General features: G+C 43.9%; 1 protein-coding gene across 2 annotated transcripts; it reads right to left on the bottom strand.

The window, feature by feature from the left end:
* Window positions 1-128: 128 nt before the first annotated feature.
* PAFAH1B1 (platelet activating factor acetylhydrolase 1b regulatory subunit 1) lies at window positions 129-24902 on the bottom strand. Of its 2 annotated transcripts, none has more exons than XM_063174167.1 (11): window positions 24794-24902; window positions 11710-11918; window positions 11198-11282; window positions 9934-10008; window positions 8872-9078; window positions 8382-8550; window positions 7412-7514; window positions 6476-6704; window positions 4988-5089; window positions 4205-4361; window positions 129-3646 (listed from the first exon to the last, which is right to left on the bottom strand). In XM_063174167.1, exons 2-11 carry the CDS (start codon window positions 11739-11741, stop codon window positions 3573-3575), a joined length of 1233 nt encoding a protein of 410 aa, XP_063030237.1. In that variant the 5' UTR covers window positions 11742-11918; window positions 24794-24902; the 3' UTR covers window positions 129-3572. The 2 variants fall into 2 exon arrangements, with proteins under 2 accessions (XP_063030237.1, XP_063030238.1); XM_063174168.1 differs by lacking the exon at window positions 24794-24902 and adding an exon at window positions 24288-24359.

Here is a 24902-nt window from a genome sequence, read left to right as displayed (position 1 = left end):
GGTGAGCGCGAGTTAAATTAAAATCAGAGCAAGGGCAAAGCAGGTGGGAGCAAAATCTGAGGGTGAAACACCAACAGCTTTTTTCAAAATAGTTTTAATTCTTGCATCCAAGGAAACAAAACCACATCTAGTTTTATATGCATTTAATAGTTTACCAATTGGTACAATAAGATTTTTTTAATATGCAGAAAACATGAATAAATTTTGTTTTACACAGTCTGAGAGCAACAAATCTTACTGTAAAACACAGAGCAGTATTATATACATTCCTTTACCGATTTTGTTTTAATTGTGTCAATGCTTCAGTTAACTCCTACAGCCTGGGAACTGTTCTCTCCAATTGCAACCTCTAACAGCGCTCAAACAAACATCTGACATTTGCCTTCACGTCGATGTCGGGATCGACTCTAAAGCGTGAGGATTTTGCTTACTTCTCTTCAGAATGAACTCGGGGAAGCCTGAGGGACAGGCAGGACAGGAAAGCAGCTACTTACATGACACAGTGGAAAGATAAAAAGGCCAGTTAACGCCAGTTGTGACTTGCAAATCCAACGCGACCCCCCCACTCCCCCCCGTCCATCCCACCCCTCTATGCACGTGCTCTTGCTACAGGACTCTCGGTATTGATTTAGTACACGGACGTTATATACAGCTGGACACAACAGCTCACTCCAAGGGCGCTTCTCCTTCACTCCACTCAGCATTTGCAATATTCAAACCATTAAAGGATTACCAAGCCACCACTGTCTACAAAAACAAAGTATTTTTCCTTTTAACCAGCTCTCAGGAGAGTCAGGAGCTGTCTAAGAGTGATTTCTCAGGCAGTTCACATGGACAGAAAGCGGCAGAGGAGAGGCAGGGACCCCATGCCCACAGTCCCCACTCACTACCAACCAGGGGTTGTTTTCCTTTCCTCAGTGTCCTGGGCACACATTGGTCACACCACACACAAAAGCAGGACGGGTTTGTTTCACCTTCTAAAGTGCAAGGTGGTATAAAACACCAAGCTCAGCTTCTATCTAAGCCACAAAAGATGCTGCACTTTCTGACGCGTGTGGCATGCCGCAGGCTAGGCTAAGCCCAGGGAGCTGCAGTGGCTCTGGTGACAGGCCAGAGCTGGGGCCTGGCACATGCTGCCAGCTTTAGTCAGGAAGTGCCAAAGCACCAGTGACGCCCTTGCCCCCTCCAATGCATCTAGTTCATTATTGACCCAGTAACCTCACTGCTGCAGATCTGACCACAGCAAAGGCACAGCACAAGCTGACAGCAACAGTGGGGACGGTTCCACAGCACGCCCCAGTCCCCCTCACTCCCATGCCTGTGGTGTGGCTCTCTTCCAGCCAGGGCTTCAGCTTTGGTCCGGTCAGGACCATCCCTGAGATCATTCCCTGCTGCCCCACAAGGCTCACTCTGCACAGGAGCAGTGTTGAGTCTCACACAGCAGTGACACTGCTGCCAGCACTGGGGCCGGGTGGCCTGGTAAATGTCTTTGCTACAGCGAAAAAATGCAGTAGACAGCTTCCACATCACAGGTACCTTTAATTTCTCATTCAGGTTTTGAGTTATGTACATGAGGGTGGTTTATTTTAGACTTAAATAAAGTTTCTAGGTCCTACCAGGAATTAAACAGATGTTATTACTTTACAGTTGCAGATGCATGGAGGGATTTAAGATGCACTACTTGTGTATCTGGAATTCTCCAATAGGACAAAAAGCAGCAAATTTTTCCAGTCCAAGCAGCTAACGAACAAAACAGATTTTATTCGTGCATGCTTATGCAGCAACACACACTGAGAATGACAGAAACCACTGGATTTAAGAGATTAGCCTGGATCTTAAACTGTCTCTGAAAACCCCCACATCAGAACCACGCTTTCTCCACTGCTTCCCAGAGGACCCCACAGCCCAATCCGGCTCCTCCCACAGAACTAAGGCTCCTTCTGGGCTGACTGTGGAAGCTTCCCTCTCACCAGTGCAGTGCGTTCACCCTCCAGCCCACCCTATGCTGGTCAGGGACTCTCAGGGGCATTAAAAGGGACATTTTAAAAGCCATGGATTAAACCAAAGGAATAAAATAAAGCACAAATTCATCTGTTAAAACATCAGCCTGGTACTTCATTGTATTGTAAATTTTAAAGTTGATTTTTAAAAACACCTGGTTAGTTTGATAAGTATTGTAATTCTTGGTTATCTACAATGGAATCTGTCACAAAAATGCTGATTAAAATATTAACTTATAATATTTTCATTCATTTCAGATCAAAATATGTAACTTCAGGGATATGCAAATTAAAAATTGTGTACACCAAACAACATAAATACTAATAACTGAGCTGGGCTGGTTTTGCTGATAGGTTTGGTTTTAATGTTTATTATCATTCCCACAGATGGGTGTGGGCTTTGTTCATGGCATCTTTGTTTTAGAAGCCTGCATGGATCTGACCTGCCATTGTCAACTGATTCTCAACATACTCAGTGCTTCCTTTAAAGCATTTCAATGCTGCAGCCCAAGGTTTTTCTCCACATGCAAACCCCAGGATGTTTTAATTGGAGCCACATTGCCAAGGTGAGGATCACCTCATTGTCCAAGGAGCACTAAGGAAATCAAAAAACTTTTGTATACCCCAATTTCCTGCCAGTGAATGAGGGAAGTGTCCTTTGATCCTGCTGTGTAAATAGGAATTGCACATCTCTAACAAACATGGAAAGCAAACAGCAAGTTGGACCATGGCAGTCATTTGGGAGAGGAAGCTCTACTGGAAACTGGATCACTAAACTCTAGTGGGATGGACAACTCCTCCTGGAAGTTCGTCTAGCATTAAAAAAAAAAAACAAACAAAAAACCATTTAAACTTAGTTTAACAGCACAGCTTAACCATTGAATGACCAAATAAAAAATAAATACATTTATCACATCAGCTGCGACTAAGATTTGTTGTCTTATTTCAGGTTTACAGTCAGTTCTATAAATATACCAACCCTTGCGTGATAGGAGGCCAAAACAAATGTTTTCTGTTGATTTGGCAAATGTTTCATGACAAATATTCCAGAGTTTAATTAATTTCCATTAATTACATATAAGGTTCAGAAGATTCTGAATTGCAGCCTTATTATCTAGTATTCTTAGAGAAGATTTATTAAGCACACTTAAGTGATGTTACATAGATACACATTTCTGAAAGAGCCCTACAAAACTTTTCCCAAATGAGGTCACCAATTCAGGCACCAACAGACAGCAGAAAGAAAAACAGGTATAATTATCCGACATAACGACACTGTCAACTATTCAGTTAAGTGCCCTATTCCAATCATCCCACTTCTGCCTTCTCAGGTCTGATGTGACCAATGCCAGCCCATGTTCTTAAACCTATGGTACTTCTAGACAACGTATGTAAATTTACAGTATACAATTTGGATTCACCATGCATGAATACTTTGTGTGTAACATTTAATAAGCTCAATCTACATCCAGAATAATTTACATGAAAGGACAATATTTATTTAAACAGAGCTCAATGGGTAACCATGGTATCTGAGTGCATCCAGAGGAAAAGGGGTCACTGTGAACTCCATCAGCGGCACTCCCACACTTTTACTGTTTGATCTACACTCCCAGTCACCACGTACGGGGCTGTCTTGTGGAAATCTGCCAGGAGACAAAAGCTCTCGTTACCAGTGAACCCAGAACCTCAGCATTTCCTACTCTCGCTGAATGGCACTGCTTTTCCAAAACAATTCTACCAGCTCAAAGGCTAAATTCCAAAGCTCCTGGCTATACTTCTGTAGCAAAATTCTCTCATGCCGTTACCAAGATCTGGTAACACAAACCAGGAATGTCCAGGAATTCCAAGTAACTCTTTTCTGACTGTTGTGCACACCCTACTTTTCCTTTTGCTGGACAAGCACTGACACTAGAACTCTCCCCACATGCCTGCATGCTCTGGTGACAGGTTCCAGAACTCCCTGTCAGTTAACATTCTTATCCATGAGCAACACTGGCAGCAGAAGTGGAAAAATCCAGCACACTCTAAATTCTACAACTCACATGGGTGGGGGGTTTGACTAGAAACTGGTGTTAATTTCTAGTTCATTTCTTCTACACAGAGAGCACAAGGTGCCACTAGGGCCCCAAGGTGAATGGCAGCCTGGTGCCCAGCTGCAGCAGCAGGGAAGCAGCAGCTCTGGCACAGAGAGCAATACGTACCCAAAGAGGTAACAAAGTGTTCGTGCGCGTTGAGGGTTTTCATGCATCGCTTGTTCTTGAAGTCCCAGACACGGAGAGTCTTGTCATCAGCACAGCTCAAAATAAACTTTCCCCCAGAATGGAACAGGACGCCACGTACCCAGTTATCATGGCCCACCTTGTGCACAAGGAGAGATCAGTGAGCAGGCTGAGAGCTGAGCATCCCACACCTCGCACTAGGGCACACTGAGGGACCCTGCCTGGCCCCGCAAGGACAGCACTGAGCTCCTGAGGCCTCTGAGAACTCACAGCTTATCTCCAGTTTCTATTATTACACCTCTATCAGTCCTCCCAACAATGCAAGTTCCTGTACTTGAACGCAAACACACAGCAGTCCTCATGTGATCTGCACCAATTCTGCTCTTCACCCCCAGCACCACCACCCAGAATCTGAGCTGGCAACAGCAGGCCATGGCCTGCAGGAAGTCCCACACGTGGCAGCAACGTGATACCTCACAGAAGACACAATTCAGATGATTACCAGCATTTCTGTAAACAATCCAAGCTACTCATAACAGGACCTACACCACAGTACGGCATTCACACTATGATTTCGGAGATTGTCAGTATTTCTTAGCAAGAACAAGATCTGAACTATAGAAGCCATTAAAGCTGTATTTCCAGCATTTGGATTATTATAACTCTGGCTTCTCTTGAAAACATGACATGCAAGATAATATGTTTCATTAAAACTGGTTGTACATACGCAGCTAGGACTGCCAGAAAAAACACCAGTGGACTTACAAGTGTCATAAGGCACATGCCAGTGCTAATGTCCCACATCTTAATGGTCTTGTCTCTGGATCCAGACAGCAGAAAAGGCCCAGGCTTGCCACTCTTCTTAGTCTACAGAAAATTATGTTTTAAGTTATGGTACGCGTAGGATGGAAGCAGCAAGAGGAGGAATGAAGCAGATCCCTTCCCAGTGATATTGTTTAGTACCAAAATCAGATCACACAACAGCTTACAGCAAGTAAACCCACACTGACGAAGCTGCATCACAGGCACTGGTAGTAATGCTAGGAGAACTACACAATCTGTTAAAAGAAATGGTTGCTTGTCCTGCTGATTCCACAAGCCAAGTAACACTTTGAATACACACTTGCCTACTGCAAGACATCCTCTGTTAACAGCAGACACAGCTCAAGGGCCACATCTCGGGACAAACGAGGATGCAGCTCACACATATTTTTGTGCTCACATTCTTCATAAAATGTAATGAAGCAGGGTTAAGAATTCCTGAAAACTTCTGACTGTGAAGTGATTTCTGTGTGTGCTCATGCACGGTGTGACCACGGCAGAGCTCACCTGCCCCAGGTGTGCAGGGAAGGCGCTCCCCTGCGGGCTGTGCCCGATCCCTCCAGCAGGGGGCAGGAGAGGCACCCCGGCAGAGCCCACACGGCCTCAGGAAGGACATACCGACTTTCATTTTCATTACTTATCATCAAAAGATTACAAGGATCTTTAGGCGATTCAAGTAAAATTTGACTGAAATAACTTGTAAAAGCCATCACTAGTCAAGTCTCTGTGTTCAGTGTGGCTACTTTTCCCCTGGGGTGTCCATGGCCTTTGGAGGCGGAGGGCAAAACAGCAATGCCAGGTGGGGGGCATGACTAGAAACTGGAGCTTATTTCTATTTCCTTTTTTCTACATTTTAACACCCTTGGAACGAAAATTTCTTCTGGCCTTTAGGCTTTCCTGAGGCTCACTAGAAGGGGTATCAGTGATCACACAAACTAGGATTCATTTTAGTTAAGGAATGCTTTCTCCCATCAGTAGCTCTACAGTAAATCACAGCAATCGGTGCTTGACTCCAGCACAGTGCACTCTGCACCCAAGACAGCTTCATTCTGCATTCCTGACTGGCTCCTTCCCCCCTCTACCTTCCAATTGCTAAGTATCCTTATAATCTTCACATTCTGCCAGAGAAGCTGCTTTACACATTTCTTTGCTGCAGTACAAGACAGCAGTCCCACTCTCACCCCTCCCTGAACAGAGCATCTCCCTGAAGTTCACTTTCACTAGTGCAAGGATAGGTCCTAAACACAAAAGCTGGATCCTGGGAAGCCAAGACAGGGCTTAGCTGCACACCAAGATACTTGGACCAAAGTACTCATATACCTGCTGTACCTGCCAGGCCCTTGAGCCCAAAGCTGAGCGGCTGTCAGTGCTACACAGAGCACAAACAAAGATCGCCCTGTGCATGCTGGTGTAACAGCCCGGGAATGTTACCTCTGATCCTGTAGCTTCTGATATGGTGGAGTAGGAGCTCTCAGGAGCCCAGGAAATGCACTCTACCACATGCTCGTGCTCTCGGAGCTCAGCTTTGCATTCCTTTGTCGCCACCACCCACACGCGCACCGTCTGGTCGTTGGAGCAGCTGGCAATCAAGGTGCCGTCCTGGTTGGGCCGCACCATGCGCACCCATTCTCTGTGCCCCGTGAAAGTCTTCACGCAGTAACTGTGCAAGAAACACAGCATCACCCAACTGCTGGCACAATCACCCCTGCACGGGCCTTGGAAAGCTCAGCACACCTCACCTACTCAGTGGTTAAGATAAAATATTTTAGTGCACACATGTTCATCCAGGCAGCTGATGGAGCACGCCATAAGGAGTTTGTGGAAAGGATGCTGATGTGAGAAAGCAGCAACAGCTAGGAGCTAGCTAAAACTTGTTAAGGTAAAAAGCAGGAAACTTGGGGGAAAATTAAGTTGACGTGACTACTTGCATTAAACACGTATTTTAAGAACAAGTAGAGATTTACAGGTCATTTAGGTTATTAGAGAGGCAATTGATAAATGAAACAAACAAGAAGACAAAAAAAATCAGGGGACACCTTGATCTGTGTCAAGAAAGGTAACAGATACTTTCTTTAAACTCATAGTAAACCAGTGAATTTATTTTTCTAACTGGTCATGAGCTAGAGATCTACCCTCATAGCTTCTAGAAAGACAAAACCAGTTAGCTTTAATTAGTCAGTATTAACATCTAAACCCCTCTACCTAATGACTAGAGCAGAATCTTTCAGTGAATTACTCTAAACAGCAGAACACCATTTCTCAATTCAAAGAGTGCCTGCTGACATCCAGATTCCTGTGTCCCATTTCTACACACAGTGGTTTCTCCTCGCTTTTGTTCTGGCGCTGTTTGCTCACAAGTGCACTTACCCTGTCTGGACTTCCCACATTTTGATAGTTTTATCCCTTGAGGCAGAAACTATATGATCTCCGTTGGGCATGATGGCTACCGAAGAAACGTTATGATCATGACCTAAAAACAAAATAAAGCCTTTATTAAGTGGCACTGGCAGAGTTTTCACAGAGCACACACGACTTCCCTTTTTTTTTTATCTTGGTCAAGTAGCTACAGCAGCAGAGCATGCTTTATTGAATAATCTTTACATGTAAACTTGAGGTTTTATGAAATAATTATCCATACTTTTAGAACCCACACAGTCCAGACACTGAGCATCCTTAAAGGTGCTTTTTGTTTACTTGCATATACCTATGGGTGGGTGTTTATTTTTTTAAGTCTCAAGCATCCTCTATTTCTACTCACCCCTTCTAAAAATGATCCTAAAAGCAAAAAAAAAGCTCTTACATAAGACTGTAAAAACCATTTGCTGTCAATATTAGAATCTTATAGCCGTGGGTGTTGTACTTTCTCATTTTTCCTATGGCTTTCAAACCCAGTGCAAAGGGAACGTTCCTGTGTGATCAAACACATGCAGCCAAACCCCACATGGAGCAGCCACAACTCCTCTGGCACTGATTCCTCCCTTCCTCTGGCCCTGCATCAGGAACTGGGGGCTGAAGGAATCTTTCACTGATTTGAAGGTAGTTTTACTGTCTAGCAAGCATTTGATATTTAAAGCTGAAGTCCCTCAGTCATTTTGTTTCAGAGATGCTTCCTACACCATCATGCATAGTAGATTTAAGATGCTATTTCATTCCATAAACACTGCATGTATTCCCCTATTTACAGAGCACTCAAAGTACCAAACTATATCTCCCCTTTTTTCTTTTGGAAAATACTCTGGTCTATAACCCCATTCCACATCAGCAGTTTTCCTGGATTAAAAAAAAAAAGAAATCTCTTCACTTTACAGACTGCTAAATCAATCCCTTAATACCTTACCATGCATAGTTCTGATGCACTCAAAGCCCTGGAAATCCCATAGCTTAATGGTCATATCAGCAGAACAGGAGGCCAAGAGTTTGCCAGTGTGGTCAAAGGAAATATCTTGCACAGAGTCTGTGTGCCCCTTCAGGGTTCTCTCAAAGTCTCCTGTCTCATAATCCCACACCTGACAAGGGAACAGACAGCCTGTTAGCAGCAGCCCATTACTCTTTGTATTCTGCAGCCTCACATTTGCACTCTGCAGGCCAGCCTAGCACGTTGTTCAATAATTAAGCAAGCAAGAGACAGACAGTCCTAAAAAAAAGCTTAATAGAAGAGAAGAATAAATTTCTTTTTATGTGATTTTGTTACTTATAAATTAACAGAATTAATGCATTTTGAAAACTATTTTCAGCTAACTTTAAGCATTATAAGCCCAGCAGGAGAACATGTTTCACTGTATTGATGCCACCTATTCCGCAGGCAGTTGTCTGGAGCACACACATACCTTTATTGTGGCATCCTCTGAAGCAGAGACCATAACACTGAACACTGGATGGAAAATGACTCGGGTGACAGGACTCCTGTGCCCACTCAATGCATACTTCTCTGGAGGACGAGGAATCCACTCTTTAGGGTCTCGTTTCTGACCAAGAGGTCCACCTGATGTAAATTCTTCCTTAGCTTCATTCAGCTTTGATTCTAATTCCATTACCTAAGTGTAAGAATTTTAAAGAAACCTTTCATTTCCAGTTTTATACAAGATCTAATTCACCTTCTTCATTAGTAATCCAAATAACAACTGACTCCAAAACTCACAGAAAAGCCAAGACTGCACGGACCGAAACTGATAACCAACATTCAGTAGCACTGATTTTAAAAACCAAACCTAAATTAATCATTTATAGCTTATTCTTTAATAATATATAGTTAATTCTTAATAATCTAATCATTAATAATTTATTCTTTTCAAATTCCCAAATATTTTCACAGGAAAAAAAAGTTCTACAAAATCCCCTTTACTCACACACTGTACAAATACATCTGAATTACGATTGTGCCAAACTACCAAAGAAGGTTGTGCCAACAAAAAGGAATGCCACTGCTGCAGGAATTCTGTGTCCTGTTGGAGCTAGCACACACATTAACCAACAACAGAAACACTGGAGGGCTAATAAACCCTCACTGTATTAACCTGCACAAGGGATAGGACTTCATTGTTAACACACTGATTTCAGGGGTTTTTTTGCTTTTGATACACTCATGAGCCATTGAAGCATGACTAAAAAGAGTTTTGTACTCTCCACTTGCAGCACAATCCCCATGGAACACACTGGAGCTAATGGCTCCTTCCCTCCAGGGCCATGGCCAAAGACAACAGGCAGTGCTGATTTTTCCTCCGTTCCAGCCCGGCCTGACCCTCTGCACACAGCAATTCCATCTCCCCGCTCACCAACTGCCTCAAGGCACCTCTTGCCTCTCCAGCTTCAGGACTGCACACGCACGTTCAGTGCTGAATGCTTTCTGGGCTAACTTTTAATACATGTACATCCAGCACATCTCTACTTACCTTCTTTTGTAATCTTATAACAGACGTCCATTTCTTTTCCAGAAGTCCAGCATACTTCTTATCTAACTCTTCATTCTGAGAAGAGGCATTTAAAGAAAGAGGAAGAAAAGCAACACAAACGTCAGAGGTGCAGAAGTAACTAAGTGCTGCACATCCTTTCCATTACAAAATTACAGTCTCATACTACAATAATCCTAAATGTGATGAAGATAACAGACATCAGAAAATAACCATGCCAAGATTTACTCCACAGCAGACAAAAGCTCTGAGGACTTGCTACCTTGGTCAGAGACAGATGTTAATCTACTGCTATAGTGGGGGCACTTGTGAAAGCTGGAGTAATTTGCATGAATGATCCATACAAAAATTAAATCTCTCTTTGTAGAGCTACACATCTATCATTCCAATTTACTCAAATATTTTCAGCCTTTACCTTTTCTTTCCACTTTAGTATAGCCCACTCCAATTCAGATTTTCTTGTATAAAAGTTGTGAAACTTTTAGCAGCTGTGTTTTCTCTTTCCCTCAGGACCATCTAACCTATTTAGATTGCTTTCCTAAGCTTTGGGAAGAGGAGACTAAATTAGGTTGATAGATAAGGCAGATAGGGAAATTATATTAGGATTTTCAATTATAAGCATGGTATTTCAATTCGTCATTTCTACTTATTTATTCAACACTAGTAGCAAATTGGAGAAATTAAGTCAAACTTCAAGCATTTTAGGAAAAGAACAATGCAAGATATGTAACAAAGAAAAGGCAAGGATTTATCCAGCACAATTTACTACTCAATCCAGCTGTAGCCATATGAAATGCATACCTCCTATGCTAATAGGTGGCAAAGTTAAAAATTATACCAAATTATCTGTGACAAAGGCAAGTCAACAGAATGAAGTTGCAAGAAATGACTGGTCTGAGTCACTGGCATCTGTAGAGTCTAAGCAAACAGAGCTGCTTACCAGAGCTGGTCACACAATCACAGAATCACAGACTGGTCTGGGTTGGAAGGGACCTTGAATCTCATTTTGTTCCATGCCCCTGCTAGGGGGGAACACCTTCCACTAGACCAGGCTGCTCCAAGCCCTGTCCAGCCTGGCCTTATTGGATGATGAATCTCTATGAACTGTTTCAGCCTGCCCTCCTACTACACGGTTACCCAAGAGGTATGCAACAAACTCAGGTGATGGCTTAACTCCTCATCCAGCTCAAATCTCAAAAGGATTTTCTGAACTAAAATATACATGAAGAATCTTGTTTGAACTCACCACATCTAATTCAGCTTCCTTTTTAAAAACCGAGTATGCCTCCTCGTAGCCATTGGAACGGAGGTAATCTGCTATCGCTCGATTTCTACAAAACAACATTTCAAATACAATTTAAGGACTCAGAGAAATACTGCCATCACAACATAGTGCATTCTGATCAGATCCTTGTCTACGTTATAAAGTAAAATAGCAAAAAATTTCCAGAATTTACTCAAGATAAATGTAGAATTCACAGATTGCATCTTATATTGCAATATGCTTACTGCAAATGGAAGAATCCATTTTTTATGCCACCAGTAACTTTGAAATTTTATTTTCATCATTTCCCAATTCTAGTTTCAAATACCATCAGTCCTAGCAAAAATAAAGAGTAGAGAGATCCAAACCACAATACACAGAACTTAAAGGGCATGTGAACAGAGAAACTCTAAATAAAATCTATTTTGAAACAAATGCTAATAATTGAAGTTTAATGAAAATGCAATACAAACTTAAAAACAATGATCCCTTACAGTTCATCTCGTTGCCTTTGTGACAGCACCATCGTGGCTGAGATGTCAGGTTAACGTGATCGAGCAGTGGCTTCTCCTCAAGAGCTAAAGTCTTGGGAACCCAGGATCCACAATTCAGTCTGCCACAGTGGCTTAAATCACAAGTATTTCCCCAGATGTCAAACCCAGTAGGAAATCCAGAGGCATTCAACACAGAAGATTCAATCCATCTACAAGGAGGAGAAAGAGACATCATTTGTTTCCTTGAAACAAGCGTTGCTCAGGCAGCTTTCTTAGATTTATCCAAGCAGCATCTTTAAAGACTCTGGCTCTAGCCCAGCATGGGGCCCTTGCAGCTACAGTGCTACACAACTGCAGCACACAAATTACTTTTCCCACTCCAGTACCACCACCTGAGGGAGTCTGGAAGAACCTTTAAACAAGAGACAATACCTGTTCTCTTTGTTTACCTGGAGTTAATACTTCGTCCCCCCCATGTTCAGGGCACAGCAAATTTTTAAACAGTCCTTCAATCTGATCAGAGTGGCACCATTACCATGGGTAGAGCTGCCACAGGCCCATGACTGCAGCTGGGCTGAGGCAGTGGAGTGATCACAACACCTCTGGCAAGGCCAGCCAATTCGGGATACAGCTGAAACTCAACACGCTCGAGGTGGCTCAAGCTAGTGGAGCTGTGCTTTTCCAAAACACAGACTCATTAGTATCCTTTGATTCAGAAACATGAACTGCAGCATTCTCAGTGCACAACCTGCTTCAACTGGGCAGCTTCCACCTCTGCTCAGTGACATCACCAAACCCACACTGCCTTTGCTTTCTGCACTGCAGGGACCTTGTGAGCACCACGACCATGGGAAGTGCTGAAATGGCATTTCTTGCACACCTAGCAGGTTCTGGACAGAACGCATCATTCACTCAGGCGGCTCAGCAAGTCTGATCAACCAACCAGCCTTCAGCACCGAGATAAGCTGAGGCAATGCATAGAGCTCAGAGACAGTAGGTGGGTTTGTATACTTTCTACCGACTGCTAGAAGACTGCACACTCCCGTGCCTCACCTCTGCCCCTCCCTAGACACACAGGTACACTGACTGCAGTATCACAGCTCAGTAACAATTTCAGTAAGGAGCCCCCTCTAAACAATAGCCTGCTATGAAAAAAGTAAGGAAAATACCAAGCGTGCATCATTAATGGCTACTTATTCATCACGGGATCAGAGGCTTCATTCTAAACCTATCTAGGCCCTGCTGTCTGCTTCAAAATTAGCTTAAGCAGCAAGTTGCTTGTTCCCACCCTGTTGGTGGATCTTCCACGTTAAATGCTGCATACTGTAATACTGCCTGCTAGCCAGTTACGATAGGAGCACTCTGAACAGACAATGCCTCATTTAATTAGTCTAACCTCTTCCCCAATAGCTATTTCAGAAACAATTAATCTGAAAACTAACAGCATAGGCTTCACCCTTTCAGATAACAGAAGCGAGCATTTCACCTCCTCTTGTCCCATAACCCAATTCATGCCAGGTAAAGAGACAACTGGGTTTCAAGAGATGTCCGGCGCTCAGCACAGAGCAGAGTAGCTACCGCACGCAAATTAATGGAAATGCAGTTAGCATCCAACACAAGGTCCTGCAGTGCTGCGAGGCGCCCGCAGAGGGCGCGCCGCGGGACGCGCGGTGCCGAACCGGGCCCGGGCCCGGGCGCGGGGGGCAGCGGGACGGGCCCGGGCACGGCCCGGCACACGGCAGCGCTGCCGCAGCGCCCGCAGCACAGCGCAAACACGCCACGGCCAAAACCTGCCTCTACCCCTGCCAGAGGAAGAACCTGAAGGTGGGATTTGTATTTGAACCGCCGCTGTGCAGTGAATGCCTAGCAAATCCAGTGACAACGTACTGACTCCAGTAAAAAAGCCCAATATCTCATCAATTTTGTAGTGGCATCTGGGAGATGCAATTATAGCACTAGTCTAAAAATAACAGCAACTGTGTTTGTAAGGACATCTTTCACATGTCATCTATTTAGAAATGCATTTTCCCTGTCAAATGTAAAGCAACCCCAACCTTTTCCATATCCCATATCCGCTTCCCAACACCTGGGCTGCTCCACAATCTAACTCTGAATTGTTAGTAAGAAACAGATCCTAGTACTAGATAAATTCCAATAGCCTCATGGCAAAGTAGCTACTCCTGCTATTAACAAATTACAGCTGAGCCAAAGCCACCAACCAACTGATCTACAGCTTCTCGCTCCTCCAGAAGGGTCTGTTCCAAGCGCCCGGCTCAGCATTCTTGACTTTTAACTACAAAGCCACCTGAATAGAAGGGGAAGTATTTTTAGGACTACCTCCTTCATAGACAAAACCAGAAAAACAAAACTAAAACAACCAAAACCCACTGTAAACAAAGAAAAAACCAAAACAAACAAAAATCCCCCACACAAAGAACCCACTCAAGCAGAAGTGTTCAAACCCAAAAGGACCACCATTAATTACACACCTGTGCCACTATGTGAACTACCTTTATTTCAGCTGGAGCAGACTTTGTGACATACAGGCTTCAGCAAAGCAAGACTAACCAGTCCTCCTCCATCATCTATCAGCCACCACCTCGCTACCCTCAAACTGCCCAGCCATGAGAGGCAGCTGGAGCTCTGGGGGAACCCTGGGGAACAAAAACAACCCACAAAGAATTGCCACCTGTCCATTACATCGTGCCTCAAAATGGTCACTTTGTATCAGCATATTAAGGCAGTGTCAAGACAGAGTTAGATATTCTTCTGAAAGAAAAGGTGTCTTTACATGAGAATTTTACTCTGTCCACTATTAAATACAGGAAAAAGCACACTGAATTTAGCCACCCATGGAGTAACAGCTACTAATTTAGTGTGAACCAGGATGTGCCTTTTATTAATAGCCACTTACACGCTTCCAAGTTGCAGTTTCTAACTTAAAACCTATGTGATCCCCTATCAATAGTCTGCATCTACAAAAGCACCAAGCGGCAAACCTCTGCATAAGGACAGCAACAGAGGGCTACAGGTGTTCTCAGCAAGATCAGGTGTCATTGTACGCCTTTTAAAATTGGGAGCTGGCAGGAGACCTGTCGCTGGCACAGGTACGACACGTGCAATGGGCACCTCCCACTCCTCCTGGCAGCACAGGACCTGCATGGTTTTCTACACCAACACAAACCATTCCTTACCTATACAAAATATACTCCTCATCTCCACTAACAGCAGCAGATCCTCGGCAGGCAACTGCACCTCATCCCAGCTGCCCACCCTTCCACTCCGCTACAGATCAGCTTTGATACTCAGGACTGGCAGAAACATCAGAGCAGTACAGAGAGCAGACCTACTTCAATCCTTTGGTGCTGCAGGACTAGAGAGTGGCATACTAAAGCATAATCTTTGAAAATACATTCATTTTAAAAGAGACAGCCCCGCACCGAGCTGGCACAGACAGGAACACCCTCTGCCCCAGGGTGACTGAGAGGACTCCACAGACCAATGCTGCTTCCTGCCTTCAAACACTGGGCTCTTCCACTGATGGCTATCAGTGTGGTTCAAGTGCTTCTGAGATTACTGGAAAACCTCACAATAACTTAATGAGAGACCTGCAAATGATTCATAAATGCACCAACAGCAAAATGAAACAAGTTCAGCTCCATTTGTAGCTGAGACAGCTCTACAGGAGGTATCCAAGCACAATAGCTACACGCTCAGTCACAGCAATGAGGTAGGGCAAAAATAATCACTTTCAGGCAAGAGATTCCCCTCAGCTCATGGTATGCTACGCCAATAAATGATACACCTTGGCTTGTAGGTATTTCTATGACTGGGTTCATACTTGCTTCAGGAGACACTTAACTGACTAACAGTGCCCATTTCTGCTGCTCAGAAAAAGTCACAGTAGGCTTAGGCTCATAAACAGTCTTCACCACAAAAACACAAGCTATGTACACTAAACATGTAACTGTAGCCCTTTATATTAAAAATTAGAAGAGATACATGGCATCAATTACAGAGCTAAAGCATCAGCAGATACAGAACAGACCAGCAGAGTGCAGCTCTGAAAGCTCAACAAACATTTAGCTCAACACTGCTTTAGGAATTGTGTATTTTTGCAGAATTCTAATACTTTATTTAACTCAGCTACAAGACCATTTTTTTCCATAAGTATTATTATGACAACATTTTAAATTATATACTCCAAGAACGTTTATTGAGGGAAACAAAATCGGACATCACTTTTGCAGACTGTCAGCTAAGGCACATCTAATACAAAGTATTTAGTGTTAAAAAGGCACATGAACCATCACCAGCATCAGAAACACAAAACTGAGTTCACACTGTGAAATCAATTAAGAGTTTTTATTATTCACATTAAGGTTCCAATTTAAATCTTAGCTTATCATTTAAAATGTCAATAACCCCTATAAAACTTAAAACATTTTGAAGTGTCCAGCTACATGCTAGCAACTTCCAAGTGGTTTCTCTAACACATTCTATCATTCTTAGAAGGTTTTTTTACCTCAAAGAAAACTCCTGGAGTTTACTTCTGCGTTGTTAATATACACAAAATCCTACTTCAGCTATCTCCCTCTCTTCAGCTAATTTTATAATCCCAGTGAAAGGCCAGCCATTTATGATAACCAAAGGCCACCAAAAAGAGTAACTGAATTGATATAATCAGAATTAAATTCCACAATTCTTTAGAGCTGAAAGGATCCATTTGTGCATTACTAAAGGCGAAACTCTTGTTGCATTGTCTCTTGCTACATGGCTGGCACAGGAGGTCCTTGCAAGGTTCTTCAACAGTGTATCCTGTTTCATAACATTAACAAGAGAACTTAAAGGGGTTATTTGGGAGTAATTCCCAGGCAATTAGAGCTACAGTCCTTATGGAAGAACTAGACCACATGAATTGTTCTCTTACACCTCTGGATTATGTTGCTAAATTCTATCAAGTATATAAGAAAACTTCCTTTTAATTTAAACTCATTTTTAATGGGTCTGATTTTGTTTGAAAAGCATAAGCAAAAAGCTGCTCTATCAAACTCAAGCCACAGAATAAGACAATTCTTTCCACAATGTACTCAAAACCAGATTCCATAGAAGTGAAGTAATATCCATGGTTCCTAGGCATAACTATCAGGACCTGAAAAGGGTTCCCAGATATGTCTCTATCTGTTGATAGGAAAGAAAAACAGTAACAAGTAAAATAATTCAGTTCCTCTCCTGCTTCCATCCCGCCCCCCATTACTGCAGGAAAGCTCATCCACAGTAGAATCACCCAGGCACAGGCATGCAGCCGCTCTTAGTGTGGCAAACAGACCTTATCCTAGAAAATGTTGGAATCCATCACCTGCTAAGCCAGCAGGGATGAGTGGGAGAATATGAGAAAGCTACTCATTTATGAGCTGGGTTAATCTTTTTTCCACTTTTCAGCCTACATCAGTAAAGCTGGCTGAGGGATTACAACGAAGTGAGCTCCAACAGCTATCTGATTTGGGAAAAACAAAACAAGAAACAAATCTGATCTGAATTACAACTCTGAGCCTTATTTTTAATTCATATGTTTAGTAAGCCTGTTATTCTGCAATTAAGGGAAGTCTCAAAATGCCCGTAGGTCAACACTTTGCTTGATACATCAATGTATTATCCACAGAGTACACAGAGCATTCTGTACAGTGCTTATAATAATTCATAAAAAACATTTCCCGTTTCAGTTCAGTTACAGGTTTATCAAAGGAAATATATTTTTAACATGAAAAAAGTGAAAAATTTTATGCCTGTTTTCTTCCCCATTTCACCTACTTTTACTGCTTTTGCTAAAAACCTGATACAGTAGTTTAGCTCTGAAAATAATTCAGCACAAAATCCATGGGGAACCAGAAAGCAATCTGTAGCAGATCAGATATAGTGCCTGTGTTCCAAAGACTTGGAATGCAGGTTGCAATTACATCTGAAAAATAAAGCTAAGGAATGTCATCAAGATGCTATAAAGCAGGAGCAAGTTGCGTGCTCCATGCAGCATGCTTCCAAAAGAAACGCCTGTGCATTCTGAAATCACCTCCTATGCCCGTCTGCTTTCCCATATTATTTCAAGCTAAATTTTTAACACATCACTAGCAGTCACTACCCACCTTTAGGACTGTAAAACAACAAAACACATTTCTGGCCTCGTTACCTTCCCAGGCACCAACACCAAATGACTTTGAGGAATCTGGGCCAAATTTGCTTGGGAAATATTTTTTTTTTAAGAAGACTTTAATTCAATCTTGACATTTTTTCACCATGTATCACTTCAGTTTTGCAATTCTGATAGAAGCATGATACAATTAATTCTCAGGAGGAACATCTTGAGGGAGCATTGTCATATCATTTTAGAGTCTTTGAGCTTCCTCCAGGTCAGAGCTCCAGCCTGAGGTCTGTGTGTAGGCTCTGGTGGAAAACAAGGGAAAACATCCTTCTTCTAACCTGCCTGTTCAATTCTAGGTGAAAATGCAGGTAACTTTAGCTACCAACAACAGGAAGAATGCAGGCTGCAGTAGAAAATAAAGCTCCAACATGTGTGAGAAGTTCTGACCTGGCAGCCCCACTCTGCTGCTCGGGGTGCTGTGAGAGCAGCAGGACAGCACGCAGGGGTAGTGTTACGGGCTCGACGTTACATGCTGCTACTCAACACTTGCTCAGAGCCAAGCGCATCAGGGTCAGCCGCACGACTCCAGCAGGGTACTTTTCAGTATCATTATTGCTAGGTCAAACAACACACACACATTTTGGGATAGCAATTCTAGACCACCAGGAGAAGAGTGCTGCACTTAGGTATGTCTGTCAGCAGGCATGCACCGGATTTGAACTTTGTTGTTTTCAGTTCTTCCTCTCATACTTCTCTGGCTTGAAGAATTAAGTAACAGATTTATAACCGTAAAAGAGGTGACAGAACTATAACCAAGTTTAAATAATCCAATCATAAACTGCCTGTTATCCTGGCAATGTGATATTAACAAAAACAACCACAAATTGATTAAATTTATAAAGAAAAATATCCAGAAGAAAACTTAAAGGAACACCTATGTTCATATTTTAGAAACAGGGGAAGGTATAAACCACAAAGAAATCCAAACAAGAACTTAGAACTTCCACTCTTCAATCATGAGAACACCATTGGTCCTTTATCCATTTTCAAATCTTGTTGACCAAAAATGGTTTCACTTGCCCGGGGCAGGGGGAGAAAACCAAATAGCTCATCATAATTGTGATCTATAACATCTTATTCTGTTACAGGGTACAGTGTTCAACCTTTCATGACACTAGTACCAAAAATAATGCAATCAGGGTTCTGGTAGAAGGTGTCTCATCTTTCTTATCACCCACCTTCACCTACTACACTCCTGCCTCTAAAACAAGAGCTGAAGGTGAGAGAACCAGAAACTTCTACCATTACTGATTTAACAGACACCATCTGTTTAAAATACATAGACACTCATTAATGACATCATCCTCTTAATAGATTGCAAAGACATGAGCATTTAAACAAACCAAATTGTTTATCCAGTCTCTTTCTTCACCCCAAAAAGCAAGTGGATCCAGCACAAGACAAGCTGCCAATGTTGTTTAGTTTTGGAAGAAATAGTCATTTATCTGCCGCAAACAGCCTAGCTGCATCCAGCTGATTTTCCTCTAGTCTTAAAGAGGGATAATCGTAACACCTTTGCTTTAGCATTAAGCAGAAAAACAAGGCAGAGGCAATCTCGGGGGGAGGTGGGGAGGGGAACACTTGTCTGTCTAATTAAACCAAAGGAACTTAAGGTCTGTGGAGCACAATGGGAACAATTAACACGGATACAAGAGGCAAGGTATAAATAATCTCAGTCATGAATGCCCCTGTGCTATCCCAGATGCAAACCAGCACAGCACCACGCCACAGAGCCTGTCACCTACCTCACAAGAGGTGTGACAGCTGAGTCACCAAGCAGCCCCAGAACAAGAGGTGCCTCTGAACAGCCTTCGACCAACTCCCTCAGCAGGGACCTACTTAACAACGGATCCGAGGAAATTACAGGACAGACACTCCTGCCGCACCACCTACAAACCTCAACCACGGACGGGCCCATCTCTGGAAACACCTTCTCAAGGTGCAGCAAGTAGTTACTAGTAAAAAATATCAGGTAAGTCTTCCAGAATCAACAAAACCACAACCACAACGATGTATTTATTACATTCATTTAATCACAATCCTTATCCAAAGTCCACGAGTAGTCAAGTCAAGCTGCAGGACTCACTCAGAAGCAGTACCACTAAGAAGAAGGAAATGGCAAAAATAATTCCAAATGTATTAACTAGCAAGTACTTTGAATTAATAATGTTGACTTTTTTACATAGTTATATATGCATCAGTGCTCTTGGTATTGGTCAGTGTGACAACGCTGCGCACAACATTAGCTTTGAAAGGATTGTATGTTTATAGTCACAAGGAAATGGAGTTCAGCATACACTTACTTCACATATAACATTTTTCTTTGAAATTTCCTGACACTAGATGCTAGCAGGAAGTGAAATGATAGGTGGCTTCCAAGACAGTGAACTAAAAGCAAAAGGGCGTAAATGACACCTAAGTAATATTTTAAGGAGAGAGGAGGAGGTTAAAAAAAAAAAAAAAAAACAGAATAAGCTTTTAAACATTATGAATGAGACAAACATTGCCTCATCCAGGTCCTACCTCAACTTAGAGGAAAAGGCTCTTTTTTAAACAACTGGGATAACATACAGGTTAGCAACAGACATCTGTCGGGCTAACCCGCAGCAGCTGGCATCTCCAGCGTAAAACTGGAATTCTGTGTCTCATCAGATAAAATCCTGGTTCTCACCAAGGCTTTTAATGTGTACTGTTCATCAGTAGGTCTTAGAACATGGTAGGAATGAAGAAAAGTTTTGTTCTAAAATAACAGTAATACATGAAAATCAAACATTTAACCCAACTTAGGCTCAGAACCCCACCAATAAGCTGATATGACAGAGCCACAGCTCCCATCACACCTCTGCACCACAGTGGTGTCACCATCCTGCCCACAGAGCACAGCCCTCCACACTCCCCTAGCATGGACAGCATTCAGAGCAAGAATTCTGAGGAAACAGCTTATGCACTTGAAAACTGATTTTAAACAGGTCAGGATTGTATCTTAGTGCAAATGCCTACTTCTAAAAAATTAAAAATGTAGCCTACTCTGTCAGGCAGATGAAAAGATAAAGCAACATCACCCATGAATAAAACCCTCAAAAGGCACAATAGGAGTCCCATTTCCCTCATGTCAGTTCACAAAGTAGCTCCTGAGAAAGCCCCGGAACCCAGGCAAGGCTTCACCAGTGCAATACATTTTTAGCAGGCAGGTTGTCCTGCCAATGATATGCAAGCTCTTATAAAAGGGAGAAAGAGGAGCCAGTTGTAACGTCACTGACAGATCTGCAAGTATGGACAGTGCGTAACACAATGACTTCTCTGCAACAAACCCCACAGGAGAGTCCCAGCACCATTCTATCAATGCACATGGCTCTGACCCTCGGGAAAGATCTTCAGTTGCCATCACAAATTACGTGTTAGAGGCTGGAAACTCCCCCACACCTTATAGGAAATCTGAAATTATTATCTATTAATAATAATTACAGATTTCTATTGTCCTCTTGATTTCCTGAATTTAGGCCTACACAGCTCTTATTTTCAGCCCGAGAAGTATTTCAGTGCCCACTTCATGGATGCTTCAGCTGCTCTCCCAGTCTTTGCCTTTAGTTTAGAAAATGGGCCTGAAGTTCACCAAAAAAAGAGAGTTGACCTAAACCAAACTATTCCAATGTCACTCTCCTTTGTACTATGTAATTCCAACACCTCTAGCACAGGAATACAGGGCAGCTACAGAGGGTTGTAAAAAAACTTACAAACACATGCAGTCTATACCTGAGCTACCCTGATGCAGAGGGGTCCAGCTATTGTTTGGCCAGAATACTCCACAAGAAGCATAAACACTTATTAATGATGGACATGGCTATGGAGTTCTTCATGGAAGACAAGGTTGCAGTAGTGGACAAGGCAGTCAGCAGATGTTGATTCTGGAGCTGTCCTGTCCACAGCAAGTTGAGAGCAAAGACATAACCTGAGCTCTCAGCTCTCAGGGAGAAGCACAGGAGCCAGGACAGGCAGAGGGGTCAGCAGGATGGGCAAGACAGAGCCTGTGGGCAGCCAGAAAGGAACTGTTGATGCCTTTTGGTTCTGCAGAACCCAAATGAACAGGTTACTCTTGTAGAAAAAGTGACTGCCAACATTTCAAGGGCAAAAATCAACCAAAGCTAAGATGGAAAGTGTTTTGCTACGTTCTTCATTGGCCATAGCCTGGATACACATTAGACTCAGGTATTTGGCCACTGGATCCTGGAACATCTACTCCAAGTGAATGAACTAGAAATAATGCAGAAACCACTGCCCTTTATTTTAATTTTGGGCCTACTAAGAGAAGCAGTCTCTTTCTTGTGTGCCCATCTCTGTGAGACCCCCGTCTCATACTGCTTCAGAACCATCCATGTTCAATGCTGTACTTGCTCCAATCAGCACTGAAATCAGCTGGGAATGCCATGAGACACATGTGGAACAGGAGAGCACTTCCATAGGCAGCCGTTCCTAGGTGCTTCCTCCAATCCCTATTGTATTCCCCAAATCCTTTGTTCAAACGCTTTTCCGCACAACTTTAAGCAGTAGTACCCAAAAGGGACAGCAATGTTCTTACAGAGCTACAGTGCTCAAAAGGGCTTCCAAAATCCTGAGAGGTTAATTTAAAAGAACCTGGCACATGACGAAGGGCAACGCAATCCAGTCTGTACACTGACAGCAGTCACTCACTCCACTGTGGTCACCAGAGAAACCAGGGATTGTCTTTTTCTGTGTGCCCACCCATAATCCGCTCTAACCAAGAAGTTCCATGAACAAATAACAGCATGAAGCCACAATACAGAGGCTTCTCCAGATTCCAGAAAATCTTGTGTGTAAAACACCGGCATAAAAATTGCAATTCTTATCTAAAGTGTAAATAAAATCAATTCAACAAGTGCATATCTAAGTGGAAATTGAAGCGGTTATCAGACAAAAAAAAATCCGGCTTTGCAACAGTGACTGGTCACTTCTCACTGCCAGACAAATCAAAATCCACCCTGCAGAAAAATCAGTCTCAGAACAGAATGTGAGATTTGTTTCATTTCCGAAGCTTCCTGCACCATTAGATTCTTCCCTAAAGAAGAGACTTCATTGTTACGGCAATTAGTATTCCTCCACCCCAGCAAAGGGAGGAAAAAAAAGCTCTGAAAGGGTAATCGAGCCATTTCGCAGCTTTGCCTCCTTACTCCACCCAGTCTCTTCCCTGCTCAATGGCTGCTCACAGCATCCACAAACATGGGAACAGCAACAGAAACACACAAAAACGAGATGCCCGAGAACAAGCCGGATATTTGCAATGCATCATACAGTTTAAAAATATTTTCTTTGTTTAGTTCCCCAACATAATTTTCCTATTTAATAAAATTACTCTAAGGGCAAATAACATTCTGACAGCAGACCCTCCCTCTCCCGAAAACCAGCCAAATGCTGCACAATCATTTACAAAATGATCATCACTGAACGAAGAAGGTTCTTTAACCACCACCTCCTAATGCCATGAACAATACTGTCATAGGAACATATACTTAAAAGAATCACCACAAAAATACATAATTTAGCCAGGTCAATATGCCCAAACATTTAATTATATTAAAACGGTGTTTATTAAAGATTTTTAATATAGCTTAGATTAACCTTCCCCCATCCCTAGTAGGCAATTCATTATGAAAGGACTTGACCTGCACCAACCAAGCCCACTGCTGCAGCACTATTGAAATGGTTCGAGTGATACCATGGCAAAGAAAGGGAAGGTGTCACATCATTATTGGTATTAAAGGTCAAGTTTAATTGCATTCACCTTAAACAAAAAAAAAAAAAAAAAAATCAAAAAAATCTCACGCCCACAGAACAGAACAAACCCTAAACTTTTCAAGGGAGGCACCACTCCCACCCCCTAACTTCCATCAAAAGCCCTGTCTGCCTATAACCTCCTGCGGAAACAAAACCTCGGGAGCAGCAATTAATACAGGATTTAAGCAATATTATAAGGTTTTCACGGGAAGCCTCTGCAGCTGCAGCCATCCAGGCAGAGATATGACCCCCAGAAGCAGAGATCAGACCTCCCTCCCCCGTTTTACTGCAGCTGGTTCTGAAGGTCTGAGCCACCTCCTATCGCTGCTGCCCTGCTGAGCACTGCAGGAAAACTGGGGATGCGAGACAAATTCTGAAACAACACCTACTCCTTTCCCTGGATTATTAATTCTCGTCTTGTTTTCGGTGCCTCGGCCGCGCTGGCCATTTGGGCCATCGCCCGACGCCCGGCCCTGCCCGGGGAGGGGTGACAGGGAGAAAGCCCCGGCAGCAACCGGGGAGGGATGCTCGGGGTCCCCTCCGCGCACAAACCAGGCCCGTCGTCCCTGAAGGCTATTTTATCGCTATTTACCCGGGCGCATCGCCTCCTCCCGGTATTTGCTAAGTCACGGACGGAGCGGCGCGGCCCGAGGGGTGGGGGGGACACGGGCCCGGCGGCGGCTCCGCGCCCGCCCCGCCGCTCCCACCGGGCCCTGTTTTCCTGCAGAGTCACCGCGGGAGCGGGGCCGGGATCCCCGGGAAGCGGGGGAGCCGCGCCCCGGCCCGCAGAGCCCCCCCACACCGAGCCGGGGGGAGGACACCGGGCCGGCCCCCCCGCCGCCCCCCGCCCCGCCCGGTCCCTCCTCACCAACGGGCGCGGCCGCCATTTTGAGAGCGAGGAGAGGGGGGGGGAGCGGGGCGAGGGCGGGGAGCGGGAGAGGAGGGGGAGAGCGGAGAGGAAAGCGGCGGCCGCTCGTGCCCCGGGCCGGCACAACCCGCGGGCCGGGGGGGCGGCGGGCCTCGGCCTTACCGAGCCCCGCCGGCGCCGCCGCCTCGCTGTGCTGCGCGGGTCCGGCGCCACCCGTCTGTCCCACTCACCGGCGCGGCGTCCCGGTGCGGCGTCAGGGTCCCGGTGCGGGGTGGCGGTCCCGGTGCGGGGGGTTCCGGTGCGCGGTCCCGGCGCTCGGGGACGCTCCGCTCGCTCCGC

This window comes from Melospiza melodia, chromosome 21 (genome assembly GCF_035770615.1).
Source record: "Melospiza melodia melodia isolate bMelMel2 chromosome 21, bMelMel2.pri, whole genome shotgun sequence".
Classification (NCBI taxonomy): Eukaryota; Metazoa; Chordata; class Aves; order Passeriformes; family Passerellidae; genus Melospiza; species Melospiza melodia.
Note: the sequence above shows the minus strand (reverse complement) of the source record. Positions and strands in the feature narration are given on the sequence as shown.

Bases quoted from the DNA above. Each gene is read 5' to 3' on its own strand.
- PAFAH1B1 (XM_063174167.1), bottom strand. From the start codon at position 11,741: ATGGTGCTGTCACAAAGGCAACGAGATGAACT. The intron at 9,079-9,933 runs GTAAGTAGAGAT...TCTTACACTTAG, and splicing joins TTATAAGATTACAAAAGAAG to GTAATGGAATTAGAATCAAA. The intron at 3,647-4,204 runs GTACGTATTGCT...GTCTCCTGGCAG, and splicing joins ACACTTTGTTACCTCTTTGG to ATTTCCACAAGACAGCCCCG.